General features: G+C 35.2%; 1 protein-coding gene across 1 annotated transcript in view; it reads left to right on the plus strand.

Moving 5' to 3' along the window:
- Positions 1-27,540, plus strand: part of Uhrf2 (ubiquitin-like with PHD and ring finger domains 2, E3 ubiquitin protein ligase) — a gene marked incomplete at its 5' end in the record, with an annotated part of 75,420 nt that overhangs the window by 37,633 nt on the left and 10,247 nt on the right. Inside the window, 7 exon segments of the mRNA XM_013516354.1 lie at positions 501-719; positions 10,950-11,059; positions 11,768-11,954; positions 16,210-16,333; positions 16,563-16,670; positions 19,265-19,369; positions 24,672-24,778. Coding sequence (XP_013371808.1) covers positions 501-719; positions 10,950-11,059; positions 11,768-11,954; positions 16,210-16,333; positions 16,563-16,670; positions 19,265-19,369; positions 24,672-24,778 — 960 coding nt within the window.

Raw genomic sequence — 27,540 nt, forward strand, 5'->3', positions numbered from 1 at the left:
GCTAGGCATGCTTATAATCCTGGCACTCTGGGAGGCTGACGCAAGAGGATTGCAAATTTGAACTTGGCTTGGGCAACCTAGCAAGACCCTGCCTCAAAACAAAGGGCTAAGGATGGAGCTTAGTGTAGAAGCCCTAGATTAAATCATTAATATGGAAAAATGTAGAGTCTCATTCAGAACATGCAGAGTATAACAGTAATACTTTACTAAATAAATATATTACATATAGTGTATTCTAGAGAAATACTATATTTCTCAAAGTACATATTATCAAAGTTGTTGTACCCTTGCCTGACATCCTGTAAGCCATGGAGAGATCACCATGGGACAGGTGAGAGGCCAACATGAAATACACCCACTGTTTAAGGATTGTTGCAACTTGTTTTACCTTTTCTCTCAGATGGTCAGCTCTGCAAGTTAGATTCTTCTGTATGTCATACTTAATTTTAGTTGGTGTTGGTGATGACTACAAACCCTGTTCTGTGACTCTTTCTCCTCAGATACCCAGAAAGTGGTACTCTACAAATGAATGTCAAGGATCTTCGACCACGAGCTAGAACCATTTTGAAATGGAGTGAATTAAATGTGGGTGATGTGGTAATGGTTAATTACAATGTAGAAAATCCAGCAAAAAGAGGATTTTGGTATGATGCAGAAATTACCGCATTGAAGGCAATCTCAAGGACGAAAAAAGAACTTCGTGTGAAAGTTTTTCTAGGGTAAGATTTTTCTCTCTTGATATTTAGTTACTGAATTGAGGCATGTTCTTTTTAGGTATGAAGGCACATGTTTCTAGTAAAGACGGCTGAGCTTGGCAACACATGCCTGTAGGCACTGTAAGGCTGAGGCAGGATGATTGCCGTCAGTTTGAGGCCAGCGTGGGCTACATAGTGAGTTCAAGGCCATACTGAACTATGTAGCAAGACCCTGTCTCAGAAAAGAAAAGGAAAAAAAGATAGAGTTTGTGAAAGATGGAACTTTCCGTACTATAAAAATTAGTTTTGTAATTTGAGAACTGTTATTAAGAGTGGCTCAAATCTTCATCTGTACTTTAGATTTGGAGATATAATTTGGAGGAATCGTAGAAATAAATGAGCATCTCACTAGAGAAATTCTTCATAGGATTCTTATACATGAAACCATATGCAATAGCACTTTAATAATTATGTTGCTTTAATAGTAGGTGACAACCTAACAACTGTCTACTGCAGTTCTGATACTTACTGCATTTTTCCTTAATTTTTAATCAGCATACAGAATTTAATAAACTGAATGAAGAGAATTCAAAATGCAAAAACTCTCCTGAACTACCTAATCATGAACATATGTCCATCATTAATTCTTTAAGAAATATTCTTCAGGCTGGCTTGGTGGCATACACATTGAATCCCCACAGTGAGGCAGGAAGACTGCAGGTTTGCGTCCTGTCTGAACAACTTTAGCAAGACGCTGTCTCAAATAGGTAAAAAGGGTTGAGGAGGTTGCCCAGTGGTAGACAGACCCTGGGTTCAGTTCCCAGCACACCTTCAAAAGCATTTATAATATTTATATATAAACATGGTAGTTTATATAAGAATTATGTATATATATTCACACACACTCTCTTAGATGCTTTCCTGAAGTGAAAAAGTAGAAGGAAGTTTCACAGTTACTGGAACATTATCACCACCATCTCTGTCTGCTTTTTCTGAAGAGTTTGTTAGGTGAATAATCACTAACTTCTAAAAAATGAAAATGTGGATTAAACTTTCTAGGTTTTTATTATAAATAATATTTCAACATTGTGTATATTTTTGTGCACTCTTTTCTTAATCATGAATCCTTCTAGATTTGTTACATTGAACATTGAAGATTTTAGAATGACACAGTTTTCCTTTACATAATGGAAGCAACTAAAATTAATATTACCAAATTATAAGTAACTGGATTAGTGACAAAGTGACAGATCTGGGAGGCAGCATATGCTTATTAAAAATACAAAATAAGTTAGGTAAATTACAGTGCACTAATCGCCTGCTTTTGAAAATAAAATTTTATTAGAATAGCAATACCCATTGATTTATGTATTACTTATGGCTGGTTTTGTGCTAAACAGCAACTGTTGAATAATTGGGACTGACACCATCTGACTTGCAGAGGTTAAACTACTTATAATTTGACCTTTCACATAAAAAATTTGCTAACTCTTAGATAAGGAAAAGAATCTTAGGAGGTACTGAATAAAGCTTGTGCTTTATTTTATGGTATTAGAGATTGAAGCTTTTTTTTTTTTGAGACAGGGTTTCACTATACAGTTGAGGCTGGCCATGAACTCACTTTGTAACCCAGGCTGGCCTCAAACTTGCAGTGATCCTCCTGCCTCTGTCTCCCAAGTGCTAAGATTACAGATGTGTACCACTTTGTCTGGCTGAAGATTTTTTTTTTTTTTTTAAAGAGGAAAAACAATAAAAGCAATGATACAGAATTTCAAAACAAGATAATAGAGTAACAACAGTTAATACATTGCATATTGTTATCTTCAGAGTAGTTGTTCAGGTTACAAGACATGGCATGAAAAATTGATCAATGTAAGCGCAAACCTTTCTTTTTAATAAACTAATAGAAATTAGTAGTGTAGCTATTTTAACTATCTTGTATATACTTATTTGTTTTTCCTTTTCCCTTCCTTTTCTCCTTTCCCTTATCGCAGTTTCTCCTTCCTTTTGAGCAGTTTCTTCCCACTTTCCAATATCTGTTGTACATTTTGAATCTTATTTACTCTTTCAGCTTCTTACACTAGGGGGACAGTACGATGTTTACACATGCGAGTCTGATTTATTTCACCTATGAGTATGGTCTCTAGTTGCATCCATTTACCCATAAAGTCTTAAGTTTATCCTTCTTTATAGCTGAGTAATACTCCATTGTATAAAAAAACTACATCTTTTTTATCCATTCCTCAATTGATGGGCATTTGGGTTGTTTCAAAGGTCTAGCTAGTACAGATTATGCTGCTGTAAACAGGGGTGCACATATATTGCTCTGATGTGATATTTTTAATTCTTCTGGGAAGATACCTACAAGGGGAATAGCTGGGTTGAATGGGACTTCTAATCCTACTTTTTTGAGAATCTCCACACTGATTTCCACAGTGGCTGCACCAGTCTACACTCCCACCAACAGTGGAGAAGGGTTCCTTTTTCCCCACAGCCTCACCGGCATTTGTTATTGGTTGATTTCTTGATGATAGTCGTTCTTTCTGGGGTGAGATGGAATCTCTCAAATGACCAATGATGTTGAACATTTTTTCATGTATTTATTTGCTATCTGTATTTCTTCATCTGAGAAGTGTGGATTCATCTCAAATGCCCACTTTTGGATTGGGTCTTTGAATTTGGGAGTCTGGTCTTTTTTCAGTTCTTTACATGTTCTAGATAAAGGAACAGTTGGCTAAAATTTTTTCCCACTCTGTGGATTGTCTTGATTTCTTCTGATGTGCAAAAGCGTAATTTCACTTTTTTTTAATAAAGTGAAATCCCAGTTGATTCTTTGAAGTATTTTCCATGCAGTTTGGGTTTTGTTCATGAACTCTGCTTACCCCTATGTCTTCAAGAGTTCTACCTACTTTCTCTTACAGTATGTTTAGTGTGAAGCTTATATTTTAAGGAAAACGTTTAGAACTTTCTACAGAGATACAGTATTATATTCTGGATTAAAGTGTAGCTCGATTACAGATTTCTGTACACAGCTTGAAATTCTGGTATAGGTACATACCATAAGAAGTAGAAAAAAGGGCTGGGGATTTAGCTCAGCAGCACAGCACCTACCTGGCAAGCGCAAGGTCGTGAGTTCGATGCCTGGTACGGGAATAAAAAACAAAAAACAAAAAAAGAAGTAGAAAAAAATGTATAGTGAGCCTTATAATATACTTTATTATTCTGAGGTTCATGATTGGCAAATATTGATATAATCAGTGACAGCTATCTGAACAGTAAAATACACTGTCTTGTTAATTACTGTGTCCCCTGTCATGTAAATTTTTATTGGAAGTGTTGGGAACATAAAAATATGAAACACTAGAACGGCTTGAAGGTGGGGATTTGGGGTGAGGGGAGTATGGGAACTTTTTTTCATGATTGGAAATCTTTCCCCCTCACACTAAGGAATTGATAAGTAGAATAAAGTTGTAAATTCATTCTGCTGTTGATTATTTTCAGGCCATTAAGGAACTGCTGTGACTTTTCTACCTGAGTTTTGGCACATGTGCGCCTTGGTTACTCCACAGTTCATGATGTCTAGCAATAGAATCATTGGGTTACAGTCCTTTGTGCTTTTTAATTCAGTAGATAAGACCAAACATTTAATTGATTGATCTCTATTTTAATTTCATACCAGTATTAGAGTTCACAATGTGCTGCATTCACATTTCACATTTAATTTTGTCAAACAATTTCTGCTGATCAGGTGAGAGTGTATAATAAAAGTAATATCTTGATGGTTTTGATTTGCTTTTCCCTAACTAATGAGAACAGTTTTCTATGTTTATTAGCAGTTTGGATAAAATTTATGAGGATCTAGTTGGTAGTTAGGTAGGTGTTAGTTTTTAGGAGTTCTAATTTTGTATCTAGACCAATGTTAGCCATAGGTGTCAAATATCTTTTCAAATTTGGGCTCGTCTTTTCCCTTAGGGTATTTGATGAATAGTTTTATTAACTTTAATATAGTACAAGTTATCAAAGTTCAAGAAAGATTTTTGTCCGTATGGTTGTACTTGCTGTCTTAAGAAACTTTCCTTCCAGAGATCATAAAGTACTCTTTAGAAAGGTTTCAAATGTTCTGTGTACTTCCATTGAAATTTTTCCAGATGCTTTTTCTAGTATATAGGAATGCAAATACTGTAACCTTTGATCATGGTCCATTAGGTTTATTGGATTTATTAATTTTAACTTATATGTAGATTTTGAAGTATTTATGATAATCTTTTGTGAGTTTTTTTTTATTTGATTTCTTCTGGTAATTCACCAGATGAGCACTTTAGTACATTTTGAAGAGAAGATAGGTGCTTTGTTTTTCCTAATCCCCAAATTTTTCAAATAAAGTTTTCAATAAGAATAGTTAGATAGGTATTTATAATATGCCTTTCTAGATTTGACTTGACAATATTTCATGTAAGATTTTTGCATTCATGTTAATGAGTGAAATTTGCATGTAAAATTTGCACTCTAATGCCAGGCTTGGTGGAGCAAGCCTGAAATCTCATCATTTGGGAGACTGAGGCAGGAGAATTGCCCAAAGTTTAAGGCCAGGCTGAACTACAGAGCAACGTCCTGCCCTCCTCCAATTAATTTTCTTTTTTGGATTATGGTAATTCACAAGAGTTTGGAATTTTCTTTTTCTGTCTCATGATAGAATTTTGTATCCTTTTCTTGAATGTTTGGTAGAATTCCTCTGTATAGTCCCCTAGGGTTGAATATTCTTTGTGAGAAGTTTTTTTTTAAATTTTGATTGATTGAGTGTCTGTAATAATCACGGTAGAACTATTCATAGTTTCTATTTTCTTGAAGTAGAATTGTCTAATAATTTGTTACATCTAGATTGTAAAATTCTTTAGAAGTATCTTTTTTTTTTTTTTTTTTTTTTTTTTTTTTTTTCAGTTTTTGAATTTAGTTTGTGACCTTTTGCTCAGTCTCACCAGAGGTTTGTCAGTTACATTAGATTTGAAGTTTTTGGTTTGGTTTGTTTTGGATTTTTGTGGCAGAGTCTTACTATGTAGTCCAGGCTGGCCTTAAACTTGTTTTGATCCTCCTGGCTCTCTCCCAAGTGCAGGGACAGTAGGTGTGCACCACCCTGCCAGGCCCTGTGTTAGACTTTTAGTGCAAAGAGTCCTCAGCTTTAATCCTTTGTATTGTACTGAAGGTGCAAAGGAAGAAAAGACATAATTTTTAATCACCTTAGAGATTTCATAAGGGAACTTGGAATGTAATTTTTCCCCGCTTGTTTCTATTTTTGAGTTGTAAGTAGCCCAAAAGTGAATATACTTGAACTTTCTGACTTTAATTATCACATTCTGTGTGTGTGCAGGGGGATACTTGGAAATCAGCCCAGGTAGTTCTGAGCTACATCTGCATCTGATTTTTGTTTTGAGACAGGGTCTTCCTCGGTTGCCCACTTGTGATCTCCTCACTCTTTCTTGTGAGTAACTGAGATTAGAGGTGTGTACCACCATTCCTGACTTCTAAGTCTACTTTTAAATTGTCATTTTCTGTTTCCAGTTGGCTTGGAAGAACATTCAAAACACACTTCTTGTGTTTCAATATGTTTTTTACAATTGTTTGTGTACTATAAACTAGTTAAGTGAAGTCTAGATGTTTGGAAGTTAAGTATGAATCCTATTACAGCAAAAAAATTATTCAACCTTACTAAAACTATAGCTTTGTTTTCATTGTCAGTTTAAGGTTTCAATTATCTCCTGAATTTTTTATGCCCACTTATCACAAAATCTGATATTATTATCTAATATACCGTTTTTATAGAGTATACATATTACATTTACATGACCTTCTAAGTCTCTGTTCACTGTGCTTCGGCCATGCTATTCTCCCTATGTTGCTTAACCTGTCAGTATGCCCGTTCTTCGGTCTTTGTAGTTATTGGCCCCTCTGCCTTGTCTGCATCACAGAGATACTCATTAGGTTTCTTTGTCTGACCCACAGATATGTTCATTAGGCTGCTTCTGTGTTCAAATGTTACTTCCAAGTGGACTTTCTTGGTTATAGGAAAGAATTAAGAGCCAGGGGAAGGGTAAATATATGGCTAAGTACAAACAGAACATTCACAACCCTAACCCTAGCCCTAATAATGAAGTTTAAAGTGTGTAGGAAAAAACTTCACAGAAACAATAATGCAAAAGGTGGGGTTTGTAACTGAAGTTGTGAGATTCTAGCATTCCATGGCAGAATAAAGGAACACTTAGCTTGTCATGACAACTTTGCAGTCTAGTCTGCATAACCACCAACATTTGAAGGATTTATTAACAAATTAATACTACAATGAAATTGGAATAATATATGAACCCAAAAGAAGGCAATTGAGGCTGAAACAGATAAAATAGAGAAATACAGAGTAAAATGTTACATAAAATAAAAACAGGAAAATGTTAGAAACAGATTTATCAGTCATATTGTTTATGAATTAAATATTCTAAAGACAAAGATCAGCAAACTAGATTAAAATAAAAGCCTCAAAACTGTTTACACAAAGAGTTCTTTAAAGTCATGAGCCAGGTGTGGTGGCCCTTTCCTGTAATCTCAGTCCTTGGGAGGCTGAGTGTCACCATGTGTTCAAGGCCAGCCTGAACTCATCCTTTCTTATATCCTATCTTAAAAAGCAAATAGGTAAATAGTTATACAAGGTGAAAAGACCATAATTGGGATGCTCAGAAGTTGACAGCATCACAGACTTCCTCTCCTCAAATTCCTATATAAAAACAAAGCAGCTAAAATATCTAATCCCAAAACTTATGGGCAACATCTACAACAGTGTTATGTGACATGTCTCATAAATTCCAAAATAGTTGAAAGAATGAACAACCTAAAGCTTTAATGGGCTCAAGAACTCCAACATAATAAACTAGTAATTATGGTAGCTGTCTTTTAAGATAATCCTCAGTGATTTCTGCTTTGTAATGTTCTTGTGTAGTTCCTCCAATATTTTATAAGTAGAGTATAACAGCAGTGGTAGATATACCACTTTGAGGTTTGGTTATAAAAAGATAATGCTTTCTGTTTTGGTCACTCTACAATCACTTTCTTTGGAGGACATTGGTTTACATGTCGTGAGGGAATTCAGGCAGCCTGTTGATGCTCTCCCAGTTGACCCTTCAGATGAGACAGCAACCCTAGCCAAGAGCTTGACTGTAATCTCATAAAAGATCTTAAGCCTGAACTGCTAAGCTAAACTGTTCCCCTATTTCTGACCCACATAAACCAAGGTAATTTTATTGTAGGCTGCTAAGTTTGATTTATTATGCAGCAGTAGATGATTCACACAGCAGAAAAGATAGGAGTACAAACCTCAAATTGAATAAGTAAAAACAGTTTTCAGTAAATCCTGATGAGATTACAGGCCTGTAAGCTCTCTAGTCATCTAACAGTCCATTCCAAAGCGTCATGTTGAAAAGAAACTAGTGGGAGCAGAATCCAGATTGAGTAGGACAGGGAAAAGAGCAACAAACATCTGGTTAAAAACAAGGTCAGAGAATGGAATCAGGAGACCTCAAAAAATAAGTTTCTATGGTTTCTTTTTAAAAAGTATTTTGAGGCATAAGTTATGCCAACCATGAATAAATTATTGTTAAAGAAGTTCAGTATTGAACATACAGACTTTTTCTTACCCCCAAATACAGAATAACAACTATTTATGTAACACTTACACTGTATTATTATTAGTAATCTAAAAAATATTGGGAAGATGTACATAGGTTATATATAAATGAAAAATTAATGTTTTTTATTTTATACAATGGATTTGAGCATCTAGATTTGCATAAGGAGAAGAGTGGGTATCCTATGAATAATCCCCTGTAGATAGTCAGGTTAAGTATTTAATTCAGCAAATATTGAGAAATGTATACATCTAAACCAGCATTGTATCTAATAACGTTTTCGTCATCCCCCAGAAGTTTTCACAGGCCCACTTAGCATCATTACCACCACCTCATGGTCCTCAAGCAAGCACTGATGTGCTTTCTGTTAGATTAGATTTCAGCTGACAGAATTTTGAACTCTTAAAAGAAAATGAGCTCTGTAGCTGTAAACTTGCAAGAAAGCTAAGTAAAATCGTGTCTGTGAGCTCAGGAAGTTTATATTTCAGTAATCAGCAAAAACAAGATTGATGTCAAGTTCCATACAAAGGCAGAAAGAAAAGAAAAAATGAGGAACAAGATAACATCATTTCTCATAAGGAAGCATCCAGAAAGATAAGCATGAGTCAGAAGGTGAGCCAAAGATTATAACTACATCTAGTCAATCTAGTCTCTGGTATAAAGGATATAGGTAAAGCGTCATTACAGTATTAAAAACAGGTATTATTTATATTAATCTTTCCTGAGAAATTTTCTTAAGAAACTTTCTCAACTAGCAACCAAGATGAGCAAAGAGAATTTGACATAAAGAGTGGTGATAAACTTTTATATTTCTGCATTTAGAGCTAGGACTGATGAGCTGAGGATGTAGCTCAGTGGAAGAGTGTTCGACTACAATTGTTAAGCCTCTGTGTTTGATCCCACCCAGAGGAATTGAGGGACACAAAGAAGAAAGTATAGTATATAGTGACTAAAGGTCTGACAGTGCAGCTATATTATAACCAAAGAAATGGGAAAGTATACTAAAAGCTCATATTTTTCAGCAATTATATTACATATAATGTAGGAAAAAGCAAACATGTTTACAGCATTTTAGGCATCTGAGAACTAGGATTTTCTGTTTAAGAGGAGAAAGAAAAAACATACAGATGTGTAAATATCCATTAGGTCTACATTTTTTCAGAAAATGTTAGTACTTGTGAGTTTTACAGGAAATAACAGATGAGCAAAAAAGCTATTTTAATTACACTTTGGAAATGCAGTTACCATAATCAAGACTGTGGTGAAACCTGCACTAAAGGTTGCAATTCTTCAAAAAATTACAAGGAAGAAAGAGACAGTGAGGGAATTTCTAGATAGAGATTTTTAAAGCATAGGCAAAACTATCCACACGCTTATAGAGGTAGACAGATGATTACAGAAGAAAAGTAAGGTAAACATGACTTTTGGGAGAGCATGACGAAGTTGTCATTGGGAGCGGCACATCAAGGGTTCTGAGGTAATCTAATTTCTATCGTGGCTCCTCGTCTCAAAGGATGTGCACTGTAAACTACCCATTTATATGGTACTACTTGACATTAAAAGTTTTGAAAGAAGTGGGGCATGGTGGCATGCATCTGTAATCCCAGCACTCAGGAGGATGAGTCAGGAGGATCAGTGAGTTCAAGGCTAGCCAAGGCTACATAGTGAACTCCGCCAGTTTGAACTACACAGTGAGACTCTGGCTCAAAAAAGAGAATTTAAAGAAACGGTGGGTGGAAGAATGGGAAAAGTCTCCATGTAAATGCTAACAACAACAAAAAGATGACACAGAATATGTTACTAGAGATAAAAAGAGATTTCATAAAATAGTGTAATTTGGGCACATATAATAATGTACCTTCAAAATACACAGCAAAAGCTCAGAGATTAAGGACAAATATACAAGTCCAGTCGTGGTAGAAAAGTTTGAAGAAATATTTGCAAATAGATATAAATTGAGAGTAACATACGATTTTGTATTTGAAAATCTGCTTTCCTTTCCCTTTCCCCTTCTCTCTCCCCCAACAAACTCTGTGCCTTTGGCACTAGGAATTAAATCCAGGGCCTTCACACTTAGCTACGCTCTAGTTCTCTTTAAATTTTGACATGTCCTCACTAAGTTGCCCAGGCTGAACTCAAACTTGGACTCTTGCTTTGGCCTGCCAGAGTGCTGTAGTTTTTTAGGCTAAATGTCTAAAATAGCTGTTTTTGCCGGATGATCTAAGAAGCAAAGTCTGTGAATTTTCTTTCTGATGATACTGTGAAAGCATACCTGACTTTAAATGACTAATTTTTTTGAACTCTCCGTACTGTTAAAAGTGATAACTAGGCCTGGTGGTGAACACCTGTAATCCTAGCATGTGGGAGGCTGAGGCAGGAGGAGTGTGAGTTCAAGGCCAGCCCTGGACTACATAGCGAGGCACTGTGTTTGTTGTTTTTAAAAAAATTCAGATTGATTAGAATAGATGTAATGTCAGTTTGTAAGTGGGCAAAATCAGTGAGTTCCCAAACTGACTTCTAATTAGCATTTGACATTGTGTAGATTTTGTTTTAGACGTTAATTAACTTTTCTTGCTTTTTAAAACAGGGGCTCAGAAGGAACATTAAATGACTGCAGGGTAATATTTATAGAAGAAATCTTCAAGATTGAGAAGCCTGGAGCCCATCCTCTTTCATTTGCAGATGGAAAGTTTTTAAGTATGGATTTTTTTTAAAGTTTAGACTGTATGTGATGTACATGATAGAACTTTGTGTTTTACTGACCAGGGAATAACTTGGAAGGAGGTTTAAAACTATAGACAACACAAATTTATTTTCAGTGTAACAATAGAAAGAAAAAAATGCCTTCCAATAAAGGAATCTGAATTTTTCTAATTGTCAAATGGTCTTTCCAATGGTTTAAGATTTGCATTCTCACCATCAGTATGGCATTATCTCCAAATTCTTATCAATACTAAATACTAATTTTTGCTTATCTAATAGGAATAAGGATCCAAAGTGTTAATTTATATTCTTTGAATGGAAAAGAGTATAAAGGCATTTGTCTAAGGTCTTGCCTAGAGTTTTCTCAATTTTTCTTAGTTCATTGAACCATTAATGTCTCAGTAATGTTTTCATGGCACCCAAAATTGAAAAGAAATAGAAACCAGTTCCATTTACTAAGTACTTTTGTTCAACAAATTATATTTCCCTTGAAATTTTAAGATACCTTATGGTGCCCTAAGTTCACAACTCTGCCCTTGAGTATCACAGTATGACTAGTCATTTATTCTTTTTCTTACCACTTGGTTGTTGCTTTTGGTTCCTTTCTTTTTTTTTTAAAGATATATGCTAGTTTTGTGTATTTTTGTTTATAAAACTATTTAGTGTGAAAATTAAGAGATGTTTTAATTTTGTTCTTAATAGGGAAAAATGACCCAGAATGTGATCTGTGTGGTGGAGACCCAGATAAGAAGTGTCACACGTGCTCTTGTCATAAATGTGGCGAGAAACGTGAACCCAACATGCAGCTCCTCTGCGATGAGTGTAATATGGCCTATCATATTTACTGCCTCAATCCACCTTTGGATAAAATCCCAGAGGAAGAATACTGGTATGATCATCAGGTTTTATTTGTTTTTCTCATTTTATTGAGAATCAAATGTGAAATGTGTATCTGAACCACTAGCAACAAAATTTTAAAAGTACATAATATGTGTCAAAGTGCTGAAAATATTACAGGCAGTGATTACTTGGCATTGATAACTGTATTGAAACAACTTCTGAAGTGTTCCCCAGTTCAGTCCTTACAATTCATTCTCTAATATGGAGTCTAAAAATGCAAATAATGATGTGTTACTCCTTTGGTTCAAAGGCTTTATGTGGCTTTACAGAAAGCTGCACGTTACTTAGAACATCCTCCAGCAATGTCTCATCACTTTCCTCTTCCATCTCCAAAAGTACTCAGGCTACAGTCTAGCCAGATTTCATCTTCTTAAATAAGTCATGTTCTTTTTTCTTCAGAGTTTTACACTTGATACATTTTCTTCTTGGAAATATTTTCTTATGTTTAGCTTCAAGATGATATTCATCCTTCAGCTTCTCATTTAAAAATGACTTCCTTCATAAGCCTTTCTAGATGTCCCACTGCATTAGATATTCCTGTTATATTGTGTAGTACTGTTCATTACTATTAAGTATATATTATATGATAGCATCTGACAAAGTGCGTATGTGGATTACTATTTCTAATCCTGTTAAGCTGCTGAGTAGACCAAAGCTCCAAAGCTAAATATATTTGTCAAAATCTAAATTTCTGTGCATAGTTTTAGCTATTGAAAAATTAATGACAATAATGACAATAAGTCATTAGAACCAAGATTGGAAAAAATATGTCTGGTCAAAGTTTAATGAACATTAAATACCATGTTAAAGAATATTATTTTTCCTCTTTAAGCCATGGGCCAAATTGTTGCCATTGAGGGTTTTAAAGATGTATGACATACTCAGAAATAATGTGAGAAGTGGGTAGCTGACCTCATTGTGAAGAAGAGATTCTTTCCATTTCCTTTGCGCTTTTCCCAGCCTGTTAGAAAGATGCTTGCTGTCATACAAGGGAGGCCACTGGGTGAGAGAAAAGGGGAAGAGATATAACTTCTTCCTGGCACACTTACTGCTAACCTGCATGGTCACACTCTGAAGTTTTCCATGGTAGTCATCATAGTTCCTCTAAAGTTAAAGATGCAAAACCCTTCTCGTGGTCTCACAATTAAGTGTCCTTTCTCCCTTCAAGAAATTTGGTCTCGCAGTTAGTTCCTTTTGCCATTACAAGACCATTCTTATTACCATCCTAGAATCTCATGAATTTTCAAAACACACAAACTTCCCTTGATTCCACTTCTCCCACCAGCTGCTTCCCAGCTCCCTGCTTCCTTCATGGCCAACCTTCTTAAAAGCTGCCTCCACGGACTGTTCCCATTTGCTTTCTTCCTGCTTAAACCTCAGCACTCTGGGCTGGCTTTCCTTAGTTATTTGCCTCTGGAAGGCTTATAGGTAACTTTGTGTTTTCAATCCCAGTGATCGTTTCTCAGTCCTCTCCTTACTGTATTGGTCACGTACTTTCTGTTTTGTTCTTGTTTTTGTCTTTTTATTTTAAAGAGAAGAATAATAATAAAAAGAACAACAAAATACCAACAACATAGACAAAAACAAAACAAAGCAAAAACAGTGAAAATGATACAGGGTTTCAGAACAAAATGATAGGAATCACAGTGGTTGTTACATTACGTATTGTTATCTTCAACGAAGTTGCGCAGTGTTTTTGTTTTGTTTTTTGTTTTTAGATTTTATGGCATTATATGACCCTAATTTTTCACCTGCTTCTTCGGCCTTATTAGTGCTTTCCCCTCACCAGATTTCAGTGTCCCTAAAGCACTACCTGTTTTCTCTTCACCCTTGATTTCTACATGGCTTCGTCTAGTCAGGGCACTTTAAATACTAAGGTATTATTTTGAAGTTTTGCTTTGAAATCTAATCTCCCCTGAGCGTAAATTTCCATATACATTTGCTTGCTTGACTAGTGTCCCAAAATCAGTCCAGACAGAGCTCTTGATTTTCACAAACATTTGTAAAATCCTCTTCCTCTCCCAACCTGTGGTAAATGAGGTTGTATCCACCTCTTCATGCCAAAGAGCTAAACTCACCTGCGTTTCTTAGTCTCTTCACCTGTTCCATCTCGTAATACATTACCCAGTCTTACTAGTTTTCTATAGACTTTCTCCCCTTTTATGCCCCAATACCAACCACTGTCTCTTACCTGAACCTCTGTACTACATACTACTGTGTCCACAGCACGCTGGTTATCCTTTCTCCCATAACGTCAGGATGATGTCACTAAGTCTCGAATCAGGATCATTCACCTTTTTAAAACCCCTACTTGTCTTCATGTTATGGTTACAATAAAATTAAGTTGTTAGCATTATGCCTTGGCCCTTGTCTGTCCTCTTAACTCTGTTACTTATCACCAGCCTGTTTACTTACTATCTGTGTTCATTTTTATGTTCCTCTAGGCTTACCATTGGTTTTTACGCTTCAGGACCTTTATGTTTAACTGTTCCTTTGATTGGAATGCTTTTCTTGACTTATCCATCCTTTTAACATCCCATTTCCAATTGCTTTTCTCACATAATGCTGATTTCATTTACAGTATAGTACTTAACACCATAAACACATGGTAGTTTACCTTACCTACAGCGCATAAACATTTTCTTCACAAGTATTTGTCCCCAACACCAATTAATGCCTACCCTGTTGAAGGTCCCAAATAAACCTTTTAAAGGGGTTATTCTCAGGCATGCCCTTTTTAGGATAGTCTTATATTACTCTGTGGAATTTCCTTAAATTCGTATCAGGGTCCTTCATTTCACCTGGAACTTCTTGACATTAAATCATCTTTTCTATTTCTTCAAATCATGTTGTTTGGATATTTAATGTTTGAAATCATTTTCTCATCAGACAGGTAATACTTTAATTATAATTATGGTGCACATTTATGTTAAAAATATACTCTTTGTTTAAAACAAATTAATTTTTGGAAGCTTTCATAGCTTCCCAATTAGAAAATTTATTTGTTTGTTTTTGTTTTGATGGGATGCTGAGGGTTAAATTTAGGGCTGACTTCAGCAATTGAACTATCTTTTTTTTCTCCTGTAATCCTAACCAAGTTACCTCGTAAAGTTTACATTCCTCACTGGCTGAGAATAGCCTCATCTCAGCTGGGTGTGATGGTGCACATCTGTATTCCCAACTGATCATAACACTAAAAGCAGAAGGATTGCAAGGTGGAATCCAGCCTGCACAATTTAGAAAGATCTAGTCTGAAAATAAAAGAAAGACAGGACTGGAAGTGTAGTTCAGTGGTAGAGCACTTCTCAACATACCTTATGTCCTAGCTTTAATCCCCAGCTCAAACAAGAGAAAAAGAAAAAAAATAGTCACAGGAACCCACTAATATACCATACCTGTATGTTAGAGTATTTATCGTGTTTGTAAGCACTTTTTGTAATGTTGTGTATTGACATATACCTATACTTTTACAAAAGATTTAATGCAGCTTATGATAAAGAACAAACAAGTTAGGGAATTAAACTAGAAATAGGAATAACGCTAACATAAGCAAAACTCCCTAACATCTTACATAGTTATAACAGACTATACATTTTCAATTCTGAGAATTCTCAAAACCAAGTTAGGTGGGGAGATATATCCATTGCCTAATTCAGTGTTTGTTCTAGAAAAATCATTTATTTTGACATGTTTTAATGGTAAGAATTTCAAAGGAATAATTTCTACTGTCATACTGATAAGATTACAGTTTGTGGTGCCATTTGAAACTGTTTTTTGTTTGGTTGGTTGGTTGGGGTTTTTTTTGGTTTTTCTCTGGTACCGGGAACCGAACTCACGACATTGCGCTTGCCAGGCAGGCACTTTTGCTGCTGAGCTAAATCCCCAGCCCCCATTTGAAGCTGTTTTATCTGATTTTTTAATTCAGTTTTCAGAATTTGTAATATTAAAATCTTTAAGGTATCTAAAAATATGATAATTGTGTTCTTATACCCAGCCTAATCATGAAAATATTTTTGTAAGTTTAATGTGACCTGGGGATATACCTTAGTGGCACAGTGCTTGCCTGGCAAGTGCAAGGTCCTGAGTTCAATTGCCGGTACCAAAAATAAAAATTTAATGTGAGCTGAAGCTCTGAAACATATCCCAAGTAATACATCTTAAAACTTGTATTTAAACTATAAAGGTTGTTATTCTGTTATGGCCTTTAATATAATATTGTCAAAATTCTTCTTTTTCTTTTAAAGGTATTGTCCTTGTTGTAAAACTGATTCCAGTGAGGTTGTAAAGGCTGGTGAAGGACTCAAGATGAGTAAAAAGAAAGCAAAGATGCCTTCAGCTAGTACTGAAAGCCGGAGAGACTGGGGCAGGGTAAAGAAGAAATTCACCTTTTGCCCCCAGTAGCAAATTACATTATATAGCGTTTTAATGCAAGTAGTCGTTATGACATAAAAGATTCAACAATATAATTGTTAAAATCACTGATGTCTAAATTACATATAAATAGTGGGGTTTCTGTGTTACCTTTGGGAATTAAGTTCTTTCATTAAGAGATTTAACACAAAATGATTTCTCAGGCAGCTTGTTTTGTAACTTGCAGGGCATGGCTTGTGTTGGTCGCACAAAAGAATGTACTATTGTCCCTTCTAATCATTATGGACCTATTCCTGGTATTCCTGTTGGATCAACTTGGAGATTTAGAGTTCAGGTATGTTTTTAAATTGGTTTAGTTGAAAGGGTAGAATGAATTTTGCATACAACTGAAGTAATGTTAACTTGTATTGATTATAAGGTGGACCTTGTTAATAGCACATGGTGTTATCAGTTGTTAGAAGGAAGGTTAACAGGAATGTACATCACAGAATTAGGCTTCAGCTATACTTTCTTATCAATTTATTTCTACTGTTCTGTTAATAGTTATGGTGTTAATATTCTTTTTATCTTTCTTTCCTCTTTTCCTTCCACCTTCCTCTTCCCTTTCAGCAGTACTAGAGTTTGAAACCAGGGCCTATACACTGAGCTACATCCCCAGGTGCCTATCCCTTAAATTTTTTTTATTTTGAGACAGGATCTTGCTAAATTGTGCAGCTAGCTGGGTTCAAACCTGGAACTGTCCTGCCTCAGCCTCTCAGAGTGCTGGGATTACAGGTGTGTGCCCCCATGCTTAGCTCTTATCTTTAAGCTTTCAAAAGAATTTTCTTACTAAAAAATGTATTATTTGAATATTAGTTTTATCTTTACATCATGTGGTAAATTCTCATTTAATGTTATTGAACGTTAAGCCTGCTTTCAGTGTTTTCTCTAAGGCTTACTCTCTTCAAGGAAAACGAATATATTAGAGAAAAGGAAGTGCTAGTAATGCAGGAACAAAACTGTTTCTCTTTTCCACTAAAAGAAGGTGCTAATTTATTCCTAATTTCTCTTTTAGAAAGTTAATTTTGTCATGGAAAATTTAATGTTGAAGAAACACAATTTCTGGAGTAGAGCAGTTCTCTGATACCTAGCATTCTGAACTTCAACTAAAGCTGCCTTTTTATATTTAGTGATCCACTGTCCTTAGGTCTTTGATATGATTAAAATTAAAATAGAGAAGTACATTTTATATAGGTTGAAAAGTTACATAGTGTGTGATTGTTATTTTCAAAACCTACCCATCTCCATCTTTTGTTTTTCAGAGAAAATGTTAGTTATTTTCCCTGGCTTTACCTTCTAAATAATATGTTTACTTCTTTTACTTTTTCATCTTATTAACTTCCTTTTATAGAAGATGGATAGTTAGCTTAGTACTTTGTATTCTCTCATCCTTGAAATAGTTGTTTCAAAATTTTGACTGAACTGGTTTTTAGGGTTCGTATTTCTATTACTTTTGATCCATAAGTACAGTACGATATTATAACTACAAGATAATAAAACAGTATAAATATTTTTGCTTATGTACCTGTCATTAAGTCATTCCCTAACTGTAAAATCCCCTGTAATGTGGCCTAAGACTCCAGGGTGACTATCAAGTTATTGGCTTTAGTATATAGTAGGATGGATTTGCGTATAAGGGAATGGGAGACAGTAGAACAGATTCATTTTTACGAGGATTGGTGAAGTAGGGAAACCAAGTGCCTCTGCCTCCTGCTAAACTCTGGAGTTTCTAAGGCTTTTCCACTTTCGGTTGTTTTTATTATTACCTTCTTGTTGGCTCATAAACAAAACTGCTTTCTTTTTCCATGTGTAAGCTTGGATTTCAGCTTCTTTCACTAAGAACACTTGTTTCACAATACCTTTCTCAGGGAGTGTGAAGTATGGAAAGAAGCGTACTTGTTTCAGTAAAAATTTCAAAATATATGAAGAAAAAGCATAGGACTTCTTTTTTTTTTTTTTTTAGAGACAGGGTCTTGCTCTGCAATTCAGGCTGGCTTTGAGCTCACTTTGAAAGCCCAGGCTGGTCTCAAATTCGCAATGATCCTCCTGCCTCAGCCTCTCGAGGGCTGGGATTACAGACATGTACCACCATGCCAGGCAAGCATAGGACTTTGAAGTAGGGTAGCATCACTAAACTAGAAATGGATTTCATGTTTGGGTAATAATACCAAGTAATTTTCACTCTCACATATAGGCTGCGTGAAAGGGCAGCTATAAATAAAGCTGGGAAAGTAGGGAAATTAGCAGAACGTAGTATATAGTGCATCTCTGGACCTTGATACTCCAAGATCATTTCATATACCTTAAGCATTAAAAGTCAAACGCAGAATTCTTCTTTAAACAGATTCTGTTTATGATAGGATGGGTTCAGAGGAGCAAAACTGAAGGCAGTGAAACAGGGTCTAATGTAAACATCCATGTCTAAAATTGCTATTCAGCAGAAGTAAAAACAAGATGGCTTTCGAGGATTTAGGAAGTGGAATCAAAAATTGTGACCATATCTCTTGAAGAATACAGGGAAAGAATGGGGTAAAACAATTGCTGCATTTTTGACCTGAAAATCTGGGTAGGAAATAACCACAGTCAAAGATGAGAAATAAAGAACAGATGATCTTGACCACTGATAGTTTCCTTTTATCTGAGTTGGGTTGGAAATTGGTGGTGATTATTATCAAGTTATTGTGAAACTGAGAACTCTAGTCATACTCTAATTTAAGTTCGTCTCTTTAGTCCCTTTAGGACTTGAGTAGAACTAAAACAAGAGCAAAAGGTAAAACTCTGGGTGACACATGGTTCTTAGATTTTTATCGTTCAAGAATATATGTGAAAGCATTTTTTAAATGTAAATTGTTCAGAGGTATTCTTAGATTCTTTTTACTTATTTTATAGGTGAGCGAAGCAGGCGTTCATAGGCCCCATGTTGGTGGAATTCATGGTCGCAGTAATGATGGGGCATATTCTCTTGTCCTGGCTGGTGGATTTGCAGATGAAGTAGTAAGTCATGATATGACTTTGTTCTTTAGAATCTGTGTTGATCACTTAGAAAAATGTAAAAGCTTTGTTTAGTATACATCAAACAGTGCTGTCTATTTTTAGCATAGTTTTTATGTTGGAGTAATCAGTTTTCCACAGGCAATAAGAGAAGTAAACTGGTAGTGTCTTATCTTTACATGTACTAATTTGACTTACGTTTACATTTGGTAACTAATTATTATGTAGAAAACGCGTTCTCTATAGAGCTCAGCTTTTAAAAATTAAAGTTACTGTTTTGAGGTAATTGTAGATTCACAGTAATTGCAACATTAGAAATAATACAGGTATCCTGTGCTCTTGCAGTGGTGACATTTTGTCACGTCCCCTGTAATACAGTATCATAACCAGGATACTGACATTCACACAAAATTCTGAAAATTCTATTATAATTTCTATTACCTTCAGTATTTGTCAGAGATACAAGAGATACGATATATAGTCAAACCTTCATTTGTGAGTAACTTGGTCTACAAGTATTCCACAGGATGAGCAAATATTTCTAAGAAGTAACTCAGTAAATGAGCAATGTCTTACACTGGAGTAGTATGTCATGCCTCACATATCTGGTCTTGGTTTCGCGCACTCAAGCTCTCTCTTTCTCTCTCGTTGCTTTGGTATACAAGTGCTTTGGATTATGGGCAGAATGAATTATTCTTTCAAACCCAGGTTTTACTGTAATTATAGTCAGCCAGTAGAACTTTATAAGGCTGTGTTACAACACGGAGCAAGTAGAAAGTGTAGAATCCCATCATGCTGTGCATTAATTCCAGTAACCATTAATCTGTTCCCCATTTGTGTAATTTTGTCACTTCAAATTTTTTATAAGTGGAATAATATACTTTATAACCTTTTAGATTCCCTTTTTTTTTTTTTTTGCACTCCCTTGAATGTGTATTCTCCAGACATTGTATTGATAGTTCATTTTTTTTTTATTGATAAGTATTAGTGCATGGTATGAATGTACTTCAACCACTCACTTGTTGAAAAATGTCTGCCTTACCAGTTTTTAGCTGTTATAGCTGAAGATGCATTTGTGTATAGTGTTTTGTAAATGAAGTTTTCATTTCTCTAGGGTCAATGTCAAGGAGTACAATTCCTGGTAGTTTGGTTTTTATTTTTCTAAAGAGACTGAAAACTGTGGAGTGACTGTACCATTTTATATTTCTGTTGGCAGTGTATGAGTGAGTTGAGTTTCTCTGCATCCTTTCGAGCATTTGCTGTTTTTCTTGTTAAGCCATAGTGATAGGTATGCAGGTGGTGATAGGTATTTTAATTTACATTTCCCTAATGGCTAATGTTGAGTATCACTCATTTTTTTATTTGCCATTCAGTAGCCTTAGATTTGTCTTTTCACATTTTTTAACTTGGTTCTTTGATTTTTGCTATTTATCAGATATGTAGTTGTCAGGTATTTTCTCCTAGTCCATTTTACTTGATTGTTTTAATGTAAGGTTAAATGAATTAGAGTAGCTATGGAGAGGACAATTGTAGTATGTTTTCAGACTAAAACAGAAAAGTTTGCCCTTTTTCTGGGATAGGCAAATTGATGATGCCTTTATATTAACATAGCAGAGGAAACAAAATGAAAATATTTAGGTTCTTTGTTTACTCTTTTAACAGAGATATTTCAAAACTATCTTTAAGTATTTGTCAAAAATACGAAAGATTGTATATTGTTATATAGTCAGCCCATAGAACTTTTTAAAACCTCTGGTGAAACAGCAATTAGGGAGTGTAGAGTTGCCTTAGCATGTATTTTTAGCATCTGAACATTTGTATTTGATGTGGTTTTGGTTTTTGTTGTTTGTGAAACTTTGGCCAAACTTTTAAACTCCAGTGAACTTCATTTTCCCCTTATGTAAAGTAGAAAGCATATTCATATTTTATGCCAGACAGTTATATTAAATGGGTAATTTATTGAACCCTGGGCACATTACAAAGATTCAGTGTAGCCAGGCATAATGGCACGTACCTGTAATCCCAGTACTCCAATGAGGCAGAGGCAGGAAAATCTCAAGTTGGAGCCCAGTCTTGACAGGCAACTTACTGAACACCTATCTTAAAATTAAAAAGGAGTAGGGCTATAACTAAGTGTGAAGGCCCTGGGTCCAGTCTCCAGTACTGCTCCTACCAAACAAAGGCTCAAATGTTAGTTACGTTCTCTGAGCAAATTCTTAACTTAAATATATGAAGTATGTCCACCGTGTTACTGTAATGCTGAAAATGAGTGCCACAAGTGACTTTTATCCTGTTTGTATGAATGGATACACAATGCTTAAGTACCTGCCAATAAATTAGTTAATTTTTGGTCTAGTATCCTGAGACTGAATCAAAGGCAGGTTTTCGTGTCCTGTGTTTTTGTTTTGTTTTGTCTTTTTTTTTTTTTTGTCTTTTTGAGACCGGGTCTCGCAGTTTAGGCTGGCCTTGAGCTCACTTTGTAGCCCAGGCTGGTCTCAAACTCACAACGATCCTCCTTCTTCAGCCTCCTGACTGCTGGGATTACAGGCCTGCGCCATCAGGCCCAGCACATGTCCTGTGTTTTTGTCACCTTTCTTGAGAAACACAGTTGTATGGAAAAGAAATTTCCACAGTGGCCCTAAGATTCTGAAAACATGCTGTTTGGGTATGTGTCCAGGAGCCATCTCTTCCTAGCCGTGAGACCTTAAGCAACTTGCTGAACCTCTGCCTTGTCTGTAAAATAAGGTATATACACTTAACTCTTGGTCTTAATGTGAAATTTAAATGGTTACATGTGAAATGCTTTGCCTTTCCCAACCTAAATGGTAAGGCCAAGGTAGGTGTCCTCAGTAGTAGCAGCAGTACCCCTTTGTGCAGTCATGTAAATGGTGTTGGGAGATAGAAACTGGCAGCCTTGATGTAAAGTGTCATTAGCAGTGCCTGGGTAAAGTGTTAAGCATTTTAATTGTGCTTTAGGATGGTTTACTTTGGTAGGCTTTAGAGAAAGGTTGACGAGATTTGGATGGGGAAATCTGTGATCAGGTTGATGGCTGGGGTGGCAACACCCAAGTGGTCTTAGGCAGCTGCTCTGGTCCCTGGGAAGAAGAGATTGGGTAACTGCATCCCTGTTGTAGATACAGCTTCTTTGTTTGGGCTTTTCTTAGGTAGCAGTCTCCTTTAGGCTGCTTCTCAGAGGCACAATTTAGTGGATCGTGGACTGGAATATGTGAGAAATTGAGGCCTATAATAATGGAGCAATAGTTCCATAGGAAAACTAGTCTGAAATGATACTGTCTGAGCTCTGACAGTGTGATAAATCTTTTTTTTCCTCTATGACAATACAAAGTTTTTCGGTGTAATGATTGAAGTATAGCTGAGTTAGTAGTATAGACAGACTTCTAACCGTTTTTCTTGATCCTTTAGGATATGGTCATTTGTTGGCTGAAAAACAACCAGAAATGATTTTGTTTCAGTGTTTTAAATGTTATTTAGCTTAGAGTGTTCCTTTATGCTGTTGTAGTTTTATTGTTTCTTTGTAACACTCCTATGATTATAACTTGAAAATTTAACAGTTATGAGTGTGAGTATTGTAAAATCAGTCCAGATAATATGGTGAAGACTTTATGATCAATTTAAGAAGTGTTCTGCACTGCTCTAGATCTTATTTATTAGAATTCCTCACGTGGAATACATCAAAAATGAAATACCTTAGTGCCTTATTTTTTAAAAATAGAGATCTCAGTGTTGGGCCAATAAAAAGTAAATTCAAGGTTTTCAGATCAGTGAAAACACATTTAAATTTTAGATAAGCTTTTTTAAAAAATACATTACTAGGAATTGATCCCAGGGCCTTGCACATGTATGCAAATGCTCGTCTACTGAGTTACTTCCGCAGCCCATCCATCTACCTGTCATCTTGCAGTATTGGGGACTGAACCACGGACCTCTCCCTGAACCACATCCCTAGCCCTTCTTATTTTGAAACAGGGCCTTGCTAAGTTACCCAGGCAAGGCTTGAATTCACAGTCCCCCTGCCATAGCCTTCCAGAGTGCTGTGAGTACAAGCATGTTCCACCATGCCCAGGTTTATTGAGACAGGGTCTTGGTCAGGTGCCTAGGCCAAACTGGAATTTGTGACTCTAATCCCTCAGGTTCATGAACGCCTCAGAGTACAGTTGTATATCACCACACCTTACTTCTTAGGCTTTTTAGGCTTTTAATCTTTAAAAAAAAGATGCAACTAATTGACTTCTAGAGTAAGAATGTAGTAAGGAAAACTTCATTGTCTAATTAAAACCTGAACTAATTAAAATGATTTTGCATTAAACAAGAATCACTAGTTAGGTGGAGTTAGTAGAATTAGTATATACTAAGTTATTTTCAACTTTGAATACTGAATCACCTAGAGACTTAGTGATATCCGTATAAATTTGTAGCTGCTTCAGAAGTAATAGCAGAGCTGGTTTATATAGCTTCCCTTTTGGCATTTCCCCTCAATATTCTGGGGATACTAAGTATTACTTTTAGTTTTCAAATTGTTTTCCAAATTTCTTTTTAATGGATGATTATTTTATCTGACTGTTGTAGATGAACTAATAGAGTATAAAATGCAGAGAATGTACTGTGTTATAATATAGAGTCTTTATGTAAATTTTCTCTATGTAATTTATTTTATATCATCAGAATTCAAATACTATTTGGCAACAAACGTATTATGGTATAGGTAACAGCTGAGAATTGAGTTATGGAGTGTTTATAAAAAGTAGCACTGCTGGCTGTGAATGCCACCTGTACACACCACCTGTAATCCCAGCAGTAGGCAGAACGAGGCAGGAAGATTGCTGCAAGTTAGGGGCTAACCTGGGCTACATAGTGAGTGATTTCAGGGCCAGCCTAGACTACACAGTGTGACCTAGTCTTAAAACTTCTTTTTAAAAATGAAAAGCATTATTATTATAAAGAAACCTACAAGGTAGCAATGGTGTGTTTATTTTAGTTAACCTTGAAGTATATATAATATATTCTGTTCCTAAAATCTTATAAAATAATACAGATTGGTTACATATATAGCATGGACACAACATGTGGGAGATGTCAGAAACTAGAATTTAAAAAAAAAACAGGTCTAGTGATGTAACTTGAAGGGATACTACACAAGATTGCACTAATTTTGCCTGATTTTGGTAGGTCCTGTGAGAGAAATGTCAGTTCATAATATCCTAGACAGCTGTTCTTACTCTGAAATAAGAATCAGAAATTATACTTGGGTTTAGGTATCTCAATGTAAAAACATTTTTTTCTGTAGGACCGAGGCGATGAATTTACATACACTGGAAGTGGTGGTAAAAATCTTGCTGGTAATAAAAGAATTGGTGCACCATCAGCTGATCAAACATTAACAAACATGAACAGGTACTTCTGTAAAGACTGTTTAAAATTTGAATGCTATATAAAAGTTTTATTATAGGATTGTAATTGGCAATTTGATTGCAGGGGAGAGTCTCAAATGAGGAGTTAAAAGATCAAATTTCAATGCCTTATAGAATTTTAAGTATGCTATTTCCTTGTACTATTATTTTTTAAAATGCCACAATACCTAGTCTTTCTTAATATACATGCCATCCATTTGAAAACATGTCACTTTTGAAAGAAAGGAGCTTACGTAATGTAAGTGAAATTCAGGATAAGGTGGCTTTTTTTTTTTTTGTACTGGGAATCAAACTCAGGACCTTGCACTTGCCAGGCAGGTGCTTATGCGACTGAGCTATATTCCTGGCTGAAAGTGGCTTATTTACTACCCCATAAGTCAACATTGTGATGTTCTTCTCAGTGCAAGTGATGTTCTTCTCAATATAGATCATCTTTTAATGGAGACTAGTGAAATTCTTAGAGGCTCATTAATAGGAAATAGGGCAATGATTGCAAGCCACATGTGCATGAAGAAATATAAGCTAATTTAATCATACCTACATTTAAGATACTTTCTAAATTTATTCTAATGTCTTCATGTTATAAGTGGGAAAATTCGTGTAGTTACAAAATGATCCTTTTGAACTAAATCCTTTTATAGCATTACAAAAGAGCCACCTTGTACTGAGCTTTATCGTGTACAAGTATTAACATCCAACTATGAGAATTCTAATAGTCTTTATTTGAATAATATAAAACTTAGTAATTTCAAAATCTTTTATTGTAAATGCATGCTGCTATTAATTAGAAAGCAAATCCAGATTATCTAATAGCAAGACCACAGTTTAATGTGTCATACTAAAAATTTTAACCATATGAAACAATCATATGGTTAAATATTTTTATATCATGAAGAGTATTTTGTGTATTGAGTAAAAATATTATTCCCTTTGAGTCTAAATCACTCGGTTTTAAGTAGCATCCTTTCAATTTGGGATTACCGTGTGAACCAAAGAATGATTTCAAGACTTTATTGTATACTGAATGACATAGAATCTGTTTTTATGTCTTGTATATTATTTCTGACAGTAGGATTATTTTACTGAACCAGCAGAGGAGACAGGTCAGATTTGCTGGTGACAACATTCCTGAGGCAGGAGCTCAGTCTCTACATACTCTCTCTCTGACCAGGGTGCAGCCTTCAGAATGAACAATCTTGAAAGAAGTTAGAACTAATTTGATGTATTTTTGTTAATGAAAATATAGCTTGAATTGGTAAAGGGACGTTTTAAAGTTGTCAGATCTGAAAGTTGTATTTGCCTGTTAAATGATTTTGCTGCACGGAAACTTCTTTTATAACTTAACTACTCATCTGCAGCACACATGGTCGATTACAAGCTTTTGGACAACCTAATAAGTACTGTTACAGTCTCTTTACAAAATACTTGATGATCAGTGTGGATGTTTGTTTAAGATGAGAGTTGTGAGAATGAAATATTAACTGAAAACAATTTAGGATTGACTTCTCATATAGACTTAAACTTCCAGTTGATTATATAATAAGCTGTAAATATGCCTTGTGACTGTAAGATCTCTAGGGCAAAGATGCCTATGTCTCATGAACATGAAAACTGAGGTAAAAGGCCCTTACTTGTGACCCATAATATACTTTCCCCCAATGATGTATATATGGTGAAATTCACTTTTGTTTCTCTCCTGAGAAAAAGTTGGACAGCTTCTTGCTTCTGAGTTTATTCCTATTTCTTCCCAGATCTTTCACTTTAAGAAAATGAAGAGGGCAACAAGGTAACCTGGCCATCCTTTGTTAGGGCAGTTAGAGGCAACTGATTGGTTGAGCTTCAGATAGAGTAACGGAACAACTTTCTTTGTTGCTGCTCTGCCTTTTGGACTCTTCACATCCTTGAATTAACATGTATATGTATCTGAAGCTACAAGTGTGTGGACATTGCTAATAGTTATAGTAATTATGATGGAAAGAAAGTACCCATGAGATTTAAAGCATGTTCACTCAATAATGTGAGGATATTACTTATACTAGTTCTTTAAGATGAAATATGTATATCTTGGTAGGTATTTCATAAGTAAGGTATACACTCCCTAGAGTTCATGGGTATATTATCTTATACCTTCCAGAGTTTTAAATTATCTCCCCTTTTAGATAAAAAGATAACTTGGTAAAAACTTTACTCTTTGACTGCAGCTATAAAAGTTAACTTTTAAAAACAAAAAACAATAAGTTCATTTACTTTAAAAGATAACTTATGGTCAAGTGATTCCTTTTCAATAGGTTAGTCATAGTATTAAGATCTGCTTTTAAATTTTTCCTGCATAAAATAATTATACCCTGAAATACTATTTTGCATCATATTTGATTTCACCATATTGGGTATACTTTTTTTTAACCTTAAGTGTTTTTGCTTATGTTAGGACATGGGTATCTTAGAGGAAAATACTGACTTTTCCATAAATTGTAGTATTTTTGGTAGGAGTAGGTTTTCCCACCAGAGATCTTCTAATGCCAATAAGCCCACAGGTTCATTACAGCTAAGTCAGTACATATAGTTATTTAAGTTAAGTCAGATGCATCTTCCAAATTAGTGTTCCTCCTTATCTCTGTCATCAGTAATAGTAGTAATCCCAAACCACCAAAAACTTTGTCATAATTTAGCACAAGCATTTTGATGCTTGAAAGTCTTTTTAAATTTATCTTTTTGTGGAGGATTTTAAAGAATATTCTCATATTG

The sequence above is a fragment of the Chinchilla lanigera genome, unplaced genomic scaffold (assembly GCF_000276665.1).
Source record: "Chinchilla lanigera isolate Chin_1 unplaced genomic scaffold, ChiLan1.0 scaffold00033, whole genome shotgun sequence".
Taxonomy (NCBI): Eukaryota; Metazoa; Chordata; class Mammalia; order Rodentia; family Chinchillidae; genus Chinchilla; species Chinchilla lanigera.